The 12,021-nt window shown below is 54.8% G+C and overlaps 1 protein-coding gene across 9 annotated transcripts in view; it reads left to right on the top strand.

Annotated features, from left to right (window-relative positions):
- RANBP3 (RAN binding protein 3) overlaps nt 1-12,021 on the top strand; it is a 54,797-nt gene that overhangs the window by 32,547 nt on the left and 10,229 nt on the right. For 5 of the 9 annotated variants that reach the window (XM_043586333.1, XM_043586327.1, XM_043586331.1 and 2 more), the window contains 7 exons: nt 648-684; nt 782-868; nt 2,707-2,778; nt 8,037-8,102; nt 8,860-8,952; nt 10,184-10,302; nt 11,293-11,406. In XM_043586333.1, coding sequence (XP_043442268.1) covers nt 648-684; nt 782-868; nt 2,707-2,778; nt 8,037-8,102; nt 8,860-8,952; nt 10,184-10,302; nt 11,293-11,406 — 588 coding nt within the window. The remainder of the gene's footprint in view (nt 1-647; nt 685-781; nt 869-2,706; nt 2,779-8,036; nt 8,103-8,859; nt 8,953-10,183; nt 10,303-11,292; nt 11,407-12,021) is intronic. The other 4 variants (XM_043586330.1, XM_043586329.1, XM_043586336.1 and 1 more) reach the window with 1 other exon arrangement.

Here is a 12,021-nt window from a genome sequence, read left to right as displayed (position 1 = left end):
GTTGTTAAGGAGGAAATTCTTCGGCCACCTTCTGACCTCGCTGGTGATTTTTTGGTAGGTTGTGTGGTCTGCTGAGTTGTTCTGAACACTCTGCATCGGACTTAGGTCCCAGGCATCACAGTTCTGTATCTTCTGGAAATAATAACGTACCTTGAAGCAGCGTTCTGCACTGTGCAACAAGCCAGGGCAGGGAATGGAGGCTGCTACGATCCGGTGTTAGGTGACCATTTTACCCAGTCTGGCTGCCCTCCAGAGCGGAGCGAGTCACTTGCCAGCTCTTGGCAAAGTGAATTCCAGCCAGACACCGTTTCACTGTGCTTGACTGGGGGGGGGGGGGGGGGGGGGGGTTGCACGTAGTTAGCTGTGACCTGTGGAGAGACAAAGACACCAGTCTTTGTGCAGTAAACATGTTCTCAGCCCATGGACTCCTTGACCCCATGGCCTGGAAAGGCAGACACAGAAGGTTCTTGGGGGGATTTTTGAGCCTAATGTTAGGTTGAAAGTCTGTCCATGACTTGGGTGCCTGAGCTCAGGGAGTTGGCCCCCAGGGCCGCGTTTCAGGACGCACTCACTGAAGAACTCCCACGCTGCCGGGTGCGGGGCAACCTGGCCCTCTCTCACCGCCCTGCCGTGTGCTCTCGTTTCAGAGGCCAGCCGGAGGCTCCAGCCCCGAAGGTGGAGAAGGTGAGGAAATCTCTAAAACGGTTCATCCTCTTTGGTTGTAAAAGTGAAAGCAACCTGACTTTCTCCTCCTCTTCCTCCTCCTCCTCATTTTCTGTAGATTCCGACCGAGAAGATGGAAATTACTGCCCTCCTGTCAAGCGAGAAAGAACGTCCTCTTTAACCCAGTTCCCACCGTCACAGTCAGGTAACCGTTGCAGACCGTTCCCAAGCGGTGAAAGCGTCCGTGCTCCCCTCTGATGTCTCCTGCTTGGCCCAGATCCACTTAGAATCCATCTGAGGCTCAGCGTCTGCCAGGAATGAGGCTCAAGTGCTCCCCACTCGAGAACCTGTGCCACTTACAGAGGCTTGTGACCTAGCCGACTAAAAGAAAATGCACCAGGAAGTAGTCCCTCTAAAAGAGAGGGAAAGGATGGTCAGTCCTGTTGGGAGCTGTGGCCATTAAGTACCTGTCCTCCTGCTCGGGTGTGTGACTGTGTCTGTAGACTGCAGGCACAGGAAGCGAAAAGTAGTGCGTCCTCCTGACCCTTCAGGCACGTGCCTAGAGCTTGGCAGTCTGGTCCAGAAGCCCAGACACACACACACGGTACATAACGAACCAAGTGGCCCCGGAAGACACTTCAGTGATGGAATGCCATGAGCCCCCAAAGGAGGAGGGTTTGGTGGGACCTTGAAGGGTGGGCCAGGCTAGGACCCTGCGGAAGTGGCTGGGCCCGAGGGCTTGTATGGAGACCCATGCAGGAAAGAGGGCATTGCCCAGAGTAGAGAGAGATGCCGAGGCTACTTGGTGAGAGGTTCTCTGAGCCTGGGGACAGCCCTGCAGATTCAAGGGCAAACATAGCCTCAGGGCTTGCCCCTTCCCCTCCCCATCTTGACTTGGTCCCCCTGGCGTCGTCCGTGTTCTCAGTCTTGGCGCCCAAGTGCAGACTCAGAGATGCGTATGTATTTAGAGAGGATCTCCGGTTACCTATCTTGGCATCCATTCTTGGGAGGTTTGTGTAACTGTGAACCTTAATGATGTCACTCTAAGAGAAAAAGCACACCCTGGAAGGTCATTTGTGCTTACAGGAGTAATGTAGACGTTACAGGAAGGTGCAGTGTAGAAAGCGAGCGTCCTTTCAAGATCCCCCCCTGAGACACACTGGATTTCCTTCCTGTTGCCCTTAACACACGTATTGTGGACTTCGCCACACCCTTTCTCATGAGTGCTCCAGGCCCCTGAATGGATGCACTGTCACTTGCTAATAAGCAGGCCTTGAGGAACCCGTCCAGGCTTCCATAGACCTCCTCATCTCCCTCGTTGCCCGGTGCTCCTGTGAGACAGGGAGCTTCTGCTTCCTGGCAACGGATCGCATTCCTTGGCATTCACCGTGCACTGCTGAGCCACGCTCTGTGGCAAAAGGTGCAACAGAGAAGTGGTTTGTGCTGTGGCCCTAGGCTGCAGGGACAAAGGACAGCCAAATATCTCCCCTCTGCTCTGGCACAGTGGCATAGGAAATAGCTCTCAGTCACCGCAGGTGGAGAGACACGAGCAGAGCTGGTAACTTGGAAGGTGTTGTCGGTGCCCTGCGCTCTGATGCTGTAGCTGTGTCCATCCACCCAGATAGTTCTTCAGCTCCGAGGGCCATTGCATTACTGCCCGGCCCACACTCCAGGCAGCAGTTCCTAAGTGTAAAGTAAGATCCTAAACAGGTGAGGGGAGTAGGGGTGCAGCCAGCCAGCGAGCCCTGGCAGGTGACAAGGAGCAGGGACTGAGGCTGGGAGCATCCAGTTCATTCTGCTTCCCTCCTGGCTGCCCACTTAGGGGCCCAGGGTGCCAAGGAAAAGCCAGGGGCATGAGGACGAGACAGGCGGCCACAGTGGACCACAGCATCTAACGGCCTGGTTCACAATGTTGAGCCTCCTAGAATGGGGCTTGGAGATCGACCCTTCAGGTGGGAGAGGTGACCCGGTTCGTGTGTTCTCCGCCTACTCACATTGTTTTTCCTCTTGTTCCCTTCCCTGCCCGCACCTCCTTGTCGACAGTATCAAAAAACAATGTTTTTATGCCATCAACCTTCTGCGAGCCATCTGCAGGCAATTCTGACTCAGAACCAGGTGAGCCCTCGTGTCCCTTTGCGTTTTACTGCCCGTCGCTAGGGGTTTTCCTGGGATGAAAAGCAGTTGATATTGTAAAACAAGATCTTAGACAGGAATGGGCAGTTTGAAAAACGGATTCTTTTTCAGTTCTTAAATGTTTTCCCAAATCTTCAGCTCGTAGCTTTGGAATCCAGTGTGAGGCAAGCTTCACAAGCCCTTAGTTTTTTTCCTCTGCAAGGAGGGCCTGGTCCCAAGGAGTCTTTAAAGTTTTGTTGTTTTTTGGTTTTTTTTTTGTTTTTGTTTTGTTCTTGCAAAAACAAAAAGCAGCTGTAGATCAGCGTCCTGCTCGTTTTACAAGGTTTTTGCACAAGTAATAACTCATATCATTTTTTTAAGGCAAACGGGAAATACACAGAGTGAAAGAATCTGGCTGCCCCGCTCCCTTCCCCACCCCAAGGTAACTGCTGTGAGGCCGATGGAATTTTCCAGACCCCTTTTCTGCGCATCAGACCCTCACACTAATAACCAGTGTGACTTAGACATGTTCAGAGGGATATGTAAGCGTACTCAGTCACAGCTTTAAACCTTGAGGCCAAGAGCTTGCCTCCCCCCGAAGACTGAGAGAGCCTTCCTTTTTTGGTCTCTCACTGGAGACCCAACTCCAGGATTTCCTGAACGTTTCTCCCACGTGGCTGAAATTCCTCATAAAAGATTTAATGAGCAAGTTCAACCACCCGAATTCTGTAACCCAACCTGCCTTATATAAATTCATTGCCGACTTCAAAAGCATTGCAAGAGAAGTCCTACTCTGGCATGAGGGCAGTGTTTTTATAACTTAGGGGATCGATTCGATAGCCCCGTTTCACACAATTGAACTCATTTTGGTTCGAAAAGCAGACTGTTTGGAGCTGACCCTCTCACCAGGTCCTAAAGAGGAGTTTGGTTTCTAAGCGTCCTTGGGAGCGTCTGGAGTGCTCGCTTAGCAAGAACGCTGTGAATGGTAGGGGCGACGTTAGCCGCGGTGAGCCTCTGGGCCAGGCTGTCAGTCCCCAAAGCCGAGTGTCTAGATCGCGTGGAGCTGGCGATTTCCATCACAAATCTCACAGCCCCTCGTGAGGTCTGTGAGTGGTGGCCTCGCTCTCTTCTTTCCCCCCACAAAACCTTCATTCTGCAGCATCGACGGCAGGGCCACCCTGAGAAAAGGGGGTTCCCAGGCCTGCCGAGGCGCCCTGATGCAGCTTCGCTTCCTGCTACCTGATGCAGGGTGGAGTCATATGAGACTTGCACGTCGGTCCCACAGAGCAGGCCTCCTCTGACCTTGCCTGCCTGCCTTTCTTTTGGTTTTTAGCTTTAATCGGGGGGGGGGGGGGGGGGTGCAGATTTTAAACTTAGGGAAGAATTTTATAAAGTGCTTCTATATCCCTTTGCGCATTTGATTTTCCCCAGTCGCCCCAGTGATGTCCTTCATAGCAGAGGGACCAAATCCAGAGATCGTGCACCACGTCTCTCTCTTTCCATCTGGAATACTGCCTCATTCTTCCCTTGACGTTTATGGCCGAGAAGACGACAAGCCCATTATTTTGAAGGAGTTTTTCTGTCTGGGTTCGCCCAGGGATTCCTGGCGATCCCACCCAGGTGGTGCGTCTGGGGCTAGAATAGCACAGGAGCGAAGCTGTGTTCTGCCCGGCGCCCCAGCCCTGCTACCAGTGGGGCTGATTTTGCCCTCTTGGTCACAGTGGGTTCTGTCCGTTTCTGCTCTGTGAGGTCACCCCCTTTTTTCCAGAGAGACGCTCTGAGACCCTGGGGAAGCCCACCCCCCCCGCCACTTTTCCCCTCCAGCATCAGCATCCACTCGTGTTCCCTTGCTCGGGTTAGTCATTCCTCTGATGACCGATCACGGCGGGATTTTCTGCCTTCGTTGTTGCTGGTACGTTCAGGTGGTGCTCTCCTGTAGAAGAGGGCTTTCCCTTCTGTCCGCTTAGTCCTTTGTGATCCTGTACCTCAAGGTGGGCGCGTGGATTCCTGTTTTAGGCAGCCAGTTACAGCCTGTCATTCTTAGTGCAGAATTTAACCATCCCAGATTTGGCCAGCGGGAGTCGCATCACACGGGTTCCTGTGTCATTTTGCCATGACGCGTTATTCTTTTAAGTGCTTTCTTTCTGTCCTAACGAGAGAGGCTCCAGGCCCGTCATCATGTCTGTTTTTCTCAGAGGGGCCCTTAGTGGAGGGAGCGTGGTCTCCAGAAACCAAAATCTGGGTCTCAGCAAGCTCACCGCCCCTGGACTGTCACTGCGCCTGGGCCTCCTCGGTGCCCAGAGACGGGGACACGTACCCGTACTTGCGTGCACGCACGTGTGTACCCGTACACACGTTTCTTTGTATCTGTCCGCGTGTGAGGGTAGCCCCAGGCTCACGTGTACTTCCAGTCCAGCACCAACAGGGTTCATCTGAACCTCCTTGCTTTGAATTTCTCCCTCTTTCTTTCTTTCTTTCTTTTTTTTCCTCTAAGTTTATGTATTTATTTTGAGACAGAAGCATGAGCTGGGGAGGGTCAGAGACAGAGGGAGAGAGAGAATCCCAAGCAGGCTCCACACTGACAATGTGGAGCCCGATGCGGGGTTCAAATCCACGAACCGTGAGATCGTCATCACCTGAGCCGAAACCAACATCAGACGCTCAGCCTGACTGAGCCAGCCAGATGCGCCTCCCTCTTTCTGACAGTAAGAGACCTGCTGCCTTCACCTGCAGTGCGCGTTCTTATACCCTGCACGTGCCAAGCACCCTCCCACCTGCCCCTGCCCGGCCCCCACCAGGCTGCCTGTTCCTCTGGCACACACCAAGTTCAAGTTCCCTCAGGGGTGAGTGTTGCTTCCCTCACCTGTCACTTGGGGTCTTCCCGAGGCAGGGCGGAAAGCACCCGCAAAGAGCCCTGCTTGCTTTAAATGTGATCGGAGGAGGGCAGAGACTGCTTCAGAGGGAGCAACCTGTCCGCCCAGTGAGCTCACAGAGGGGCACGAGCGTGCCCCCGGTGCAGTCGCTCTTGGACGCCAGTGACCCTGCCACGTGTGCCAGGGCTCTGGCTCATCAGACAGGCCACACCTCTTCATTGTGCCCTGACCATGTCGCAGGAAAAGGGAGTTTCTTGAAGCCACGAACAGAGAGCACGTCTGTTTTGGTGGAGATGGGGCCCGTGAGCCCCTCCCTGTGAGCACACCTCCCTGCTGCCTTGGGCTCCTTCTGTCCCCAGTCCTTGGTTGCCATTACAGGCGTGGCTTGCTTTGCCTGTGTGTCGTCCGCTCGCTGCAGCATTCAGTGTGATTTCTTGTGAGTCTGCTAGGTGGTCCGGGTGCAAGGCCCGGTGCCGCGATGCTAGGTGACGGCGATCATCCGCACCTGTGCCCCCGCTGGTCGTCCTCAGCTAGTGGCAAGGGTCGCATGCTGCCACCGTTGCTCTACACAGAGCAGAGAGGTAGAGATTGATCAGGGGCCACAGTGGAAGCATTGCAAAGCCAGCTATAAGGGCTTTTAAGAATTACCTCAATTGTGAACTTCGTCTTAGTTTTTCCTTAATGTTTGTAAATTGCCAGTCATCTTATGAATGATACTGAGCTTTGGGAATGTGTTTGAGTATTTCCCTTCTAAAAAGAAACATCTGGCAGCTTGTCTTCCCCCGCATCTGGGGGTGTCTGAATCTCGGGAGGGTGGTTTTTATGACCTCTCTCTTACGGGCGCGACCCCAGCTCCACTAACACAGGCTCTTGGAAGCCTGGCGGACTCAACTCCTTCATACCAGCTAGCAGCGAGAGTTTTTTAATCCTGTTTTTGCCCAAGGAGAGCAGTTTGGCTCACCCACGTGCAGACAGCAGAAAGAAGGCTTTCCTGCTCCGTTCAGAATTCTGATTTGACTTTGTTTTATGCCTAAAAGTTTGCTCTGGTAAGGCATTTTTGGTGTTCTAGTGTAGAGTTGGTTGGTTTTTAGTGTATCCACAGAGTTAAGCAGCCATCGCCATAATTAAATTAATTTTAGGTCATTCCATCACCCCGAAAAGAAACCCCGACCCCGTCAGCACTCATCACCCTCTCCCCCAGCCCCTGGCAACCAAGAATCCACTTTCTGTCTCCATGGATTTGCCTGTTCTGGATGATTCATATAAATAGAATCACACACTGTGTGACCTTCTAAGACCTCTTTCCATTTGTTTGTCTTTACTTTCTTCCAATGATGTTTTGTAGTTTTCATTTGTTAAATTTTTTCCCACGTATTATTCTCTTTGGTGCTATTGTAAATGGAACTGTTTCCTCAACTTTGTCTTCGGATTATTTGTTGCTAGGGCATAGATTCACGCAACTGATTTTTGTGTATTGATCTCGTTCCCTGCAACTTGACAAGGGTTTCTTCTGATGAGTTGGACCTTAGCACAAAAGCAAGGCTGCCTCCGGTAGCCCCGAATGCTGTCATCCCTGTGCTGCCCCAGGGACAGACCTTCATGCTGATCCTTCCTGTCAAGCACATCAGACCGTCCCCCCTCCCCACCCCTTAGGAGATAGGCCAAGTCCACAGCACGCACAGATTAAGGGATTTGTATGGACCAGTGGCCCAGCTGAAATCAGGCTTTGAGCCGTCGCCCTGCTTCCTTCCCCTTCCTTCTCCTGGGCCTTCCAGTGTTCTCAGGAAGCGACGAGGTGAAGTTCTCCAGACACATCTGGAAAGAGAGCGAGCCTGCTGTCTGCCACCTTTGATCTTTCACCACAGAAAACGTGTCTCATTTCCCAGACATCTGCTGGTGGTGCAGAGGCTTCTCCTGATTACACAGGCATTCTCTGACAAGACAGAGAGACGGGTCTAAGAAAGGGAGACCGGTCCTAGAGACCCTGATTGGGTGACTCCCTGACATTCTCCAGGGCCTGTGAACCCAGCACAGCTCCTGGCAAGCTGCCGGGTGAGGTGGCCCAGGCATGGACCAGCTGTGCACGCACTGGCACTTTTGTCTCGCACCTCCAACAGCCCCCAGTCTTTCATTGGCAGTACGCGACCTGGAGTCAGCACTCCTGCGGCCCCCTGCCTCCTCCTTGTCCAAGCTGCTGCCTTATGACCTTGGTGGTTGGACCGGGCTTCTGCGTTTCTGTTTTAGTTTGGAAACATTTCCCGGGTTCTCCAGGCTCATGGCCACTGAAGCCCAGACCACGGTCTTCCCCTGCCCTTGACCGTCTCAGCTTCGCTGCCATCCCCAGCCCCTAAGCAGTCCTGCTTTTTACCTCTTGTCTTGTGCTTGTAGAGGAAAAGAGCAGTGGGTTCCGGTTGAAGCCACCAACACTGATCCACGGCCAGGCACCCAGCGCAGGTAGGTGCCCGCCTTTGAGGACAGTAGAGGGCCTTTCTCACACCCTTCCCACCTCTGTGCAGCCTCTGTTTGCGTGGCTGCCTGAGGCAGCCCAGCTGGTGTGCTCCAGGCTCAGCCCGCGCTCCAGGTCTCCTCAGTTCCCTGGTGCATGAGCATTGACAAGTCACTCTAAAGAGCCCATCAGATCAGGAGAGATTCTCCCACCTGGCAGCCCTCTGCCACCCTGAGGGGGGTGGGTGGTGAGGGAGTGGACTTGGCTCGGTGTGGGACATTGAGGCTCTGCGGCCCGCGTTTGCTCTGTCGGTTCAGGCTGTGTCTCCAGAGCGTCCCAGCCCCAGAGTGCCACAGAGTCACCCCAATCAGCGGAGTGGCCACGAGCCAGTGGCCTGCTGCTGGGGAACAGGGCCTGGCAGTGGTGCGGAATTGGAAGCATTCTCTTGTGGCTCCTGCCCAATTTGTGTTTGGCAGAAGGGTTTTCTCAGTGTGGCATTTTGAAAAGCAGGTGCAAGGGTATTTTTATGTGAGCCTGAGCAGAGTCCTAAACCCTGGGGGCCTGTCTGCGGCTCTCCGCTCTACTTCACCATCTCTGCTTGGCACTTTTAGCCCAGCACTTGAGGACAGCTGTCCCGTGCTTCCCCCGTAACATTACTGTACTCACCGGATTAATTTCTGTAAAGCCCCCTGAGAGCCGTTGCAGGGGTGTGCGTTTCTGCCCATGAAGACCGAGGGCCCCGGGCAAGCCATCCTCTGTTCTCAGGTCTGCCGAGCCAGAAACCCAAGGAGCAACAGCGGAGTGTGCTTCGCCCGGCAGTGTTGCAGGCCCCGCAGCCAAAGGCACTGTCACAGACCGGTAAGAAACGGCCTGGCACACGGGCTCGCACGGTGGGGTGTAGAGCGTTCCTGAGATGCGCCGGGGGCAGCTGTGTCTCCAGCGAGGGGACTTCAGCCATATGTGTTGAATGCGCTCCGGAACAGAGAGAGTGCTGGGGAAACGATCCTTTAAATCCTCGGTGAGCTCAGGGAAGACAGAGAGAGATGCCGTCTCCGTGCAGCACTGGGCCACGGTGACAGCCGGTTAAGATGCGCTTTGTGCACGCACTGGCTTCTACAAGCTGGCCCGCTCCCAGGCGTCTGAGATTCAGCCCAGCATGTTTGCAGGCAGAACTCAGCCCCGTGTGTTTGAGAAACTCGTGTCATTTTGGTCACGTGCCAGCCGGAAGACCTAACTCGTCGGCCGCGTTCCCACCATCTCCACACGGTGGTGGTTTGCAGTTAACCCTTAATTTATTAATACTAATGAGCTTTTCTTGTCTTCCTCTTGGTCTTTCCCTGTAATTTAAAAATTCCTCATCAGAAGCAATCCAACATCCCCCGTGAGGGAAATAGTTAATATTTCTGAAGAGTTTCAGTGGGAAGGCTTTTTTACATGATGCTGAAGAATCAGCCAGAGTTAAAGCTGCGCGTGATCTCAATGATCTCAATGATCTCAACTATTTCAAGGGCAAAGATGCAGGGAACAAAGATGTTTCGTTTTAATTTTTCTTTTTTAACGTTTATTTATTTTTGAGACAGAGAGAGAGCGTGAACGGGGGAGGGTCAGAGAGGGAGACACAGAATCCGAAACAGGCTCCAGGCTCTGAGCTGTCATCACAGAGCCCGACGCGGGGCTCGAACTCACGAACTGTGAGATGATGACCTGAGCCGAAGTCGGATGCTTAACCAGCTGAGCCACCCAGGCGCCCCAACAAAGATGTTTCAAGTAAAACTTATTTTATAAAACTCCTAATTGTTCCTTCAACGTGTATTTTTTTTTTGTTTTTTTTTTTCCCATAATTAGCAGTGTTGTTTCTAAGTATGCTGAAAATTCATACGGTTCTTTGTAGAATAAGCCGTAAGATATTCTCATTCCCGTGAGGTTTTAGTTCTGGGTTTGTTTTTCTGTAAGCATTTGTGATTTTCAGTGGTGACGCCAGATCCTGTTCTTTACAAAGGAGAAGTGACCCTGTTGGTCTAGATGGTGACAGGGGCGCAAGAAGCCGTACCGCACTCCCGTGACCCCATGCTGTCCTTCTCTCCCACAGTCCCCAGCAGCGGCACCAACGGGCTCAGCATCCCAGCAGACTGCACGGGGGCCACGACGGCCACATCGCCCGACACCCCCGCGCGGAGAAGTCCGTCTGATGAGGCGCGAGCGCCTGAGGTGCGTCCGTGCTGGGCGGGGAGCTTCGCCGAGCGTGTGGGCGGTTCCCTGCCCCGAGCAGAGCCAGGGCTGGCCCGCGTGGAGGCTTCTGGATTAGCTTGGCAGCGTGTGCACACAGCAGCCACCGATGCCAGTAGTTGCCAGAATGCCGATGATGGTCCGCGTGCAGTTCCAGAGTCCCGCCTGCCCAGGCTGAGTCCCGCCCAGCCGCGGGTGGCGGGCGGGCCTCTGAGGAGTCCCTGGGGCCAGAGGAACGGCCGTCACTGATGGAGCCTCGTGCCGTTGTACATGAAGAGATGTCTCCCCTCCCTGCTTCCACAGCTGAGCAACCTAGGGATTCGATACACGGCCCCGTGCTAACTGGAGAAATGTGCCTGGGGAGGCAGCTCAGACACCTTTCTTTCTTTTTTGCAACGGAGCCCAGGGTTCTGGGATCGGGCGGGCCGAGGGCGTTTGTGCCCAGTAGCGTCACGCAGCAGCTGCTCGATGAGGATCCGGGACGAAGAGCTTGCACCTGCGGCTGGCGGGGGGCGGCCTTGCGGTCCGGCTGCAGCAGCGCCCGGCCCGCCACACGCTTAGCCGCCCCGCGCGTGTGCTCCCGTGTCCGCGGCAGAGCTGCCGCCCCGGCCTCTACACCCGCCGCCTCCCCCACGCCCCGTCCGGGTGGATGTTGGAGCCCAAGCGGTGAAAAGCGTCATCTGCGATTCAGTGTTAGAACGTCCCTCGGCCCCCCGCCTTCCAGCCGCACTTTGCAGGGTTAACATTAGGAACCGTCGCTGCCACCTGCCACCACTTGGAAACGCGGTGGCCGGGGCAGCAGCCCAGTAAGTCTCCTGCAAGTCTGCTGCGAGCCCGGGGGACACTGAGGTGGCCCGGACGCCCAGGGACCCCGCCAGAGAAGACAGCAAGCACGTGAGGCGTGAGAGGGCCCGTTTTGCTCATTGGGGCTAACCTGTCGCCTCTTCTCGGTTGTCTTGTTTGTGCCTCTAGGACAAAGACCCCCAGAAGAATGAGCCTAGCGGTACCGGGGAGGACTGTGAGAAAGCAGAGCGGGCTGTACAGCAGGCGTTTGTGTTCGGACAGAACCTGAGGGACAGAGTCAAGGTGTGTGAGTGCTTGTGCTCGGGTCGGTCCGCCTGGCTCCTCTTTCCCGTCAGAAGGGCGAGGAGGTGCACACAGTGCGTCGCGGGCTACTCCTGTGGCTCTCGGCGTGTCCAGCAGCTTCCTGCTTTACACGCCTTCCACACCGCACCCTCCGCGGCGGGCCCCTTGTTCTCCTGGGAGCAGCGGACAGGGAGGCAGCCGAGCCTGCCCGTCCCTGAGAACCGACGCTTTCGAGGCAAAGGAGACCACGTGACCGGTCCTTTCCACATCGCCAGAGAGGCTGCTGTCGCCTGCCTCGAGGGCTTCTCTGGGCACAAAGCAGCACTTAGACCGCTTCGCTTCGTTCTGAGTTGCTGGAGGCCGGTCCTGGGGCGTTGAGCGGCATCCCTGGTCCCTGCCCTCTAGGCGCCAGGCATATACTCCTCCCCCCAGTATGGCAACCAAAAGTGTCCCCCAGTAGTGTCGAGTGTTCCCTGTGGGATTAAGTCACCCCTAACTGAGAAGCATTACCTTCTTTTTTTAAAGGAGGGCAGACGGAAAGGTAACTGTTTTCTCTCCCCTAGGAGGCAACGGCATCTGTCTCCTCCTGGCTGCCCCAGGGCCTGTTGGTCTAGG

The sequence above is a fragment of the Prionailurus bengalensis genome, chromosome A2 (genome assembly GCF_016509475.1).
Source record: "Prionailurus bengalensis isolate Pbe53 chromosome A2, Fcat_Pben_1.1_paternal_pri, whole genome shotgun sequence".
NCBI lineage: Eukaryota > Metazoa > Chordata > Mammalia > Carnivora > Felidae > Prionailurus > Prionailurus bengalensis.
The sequence above is the reverse complement of the archived record's forward strand: the minus strand, read 5'-3'. Positions and strand labels throughout refer to the sequence as shown.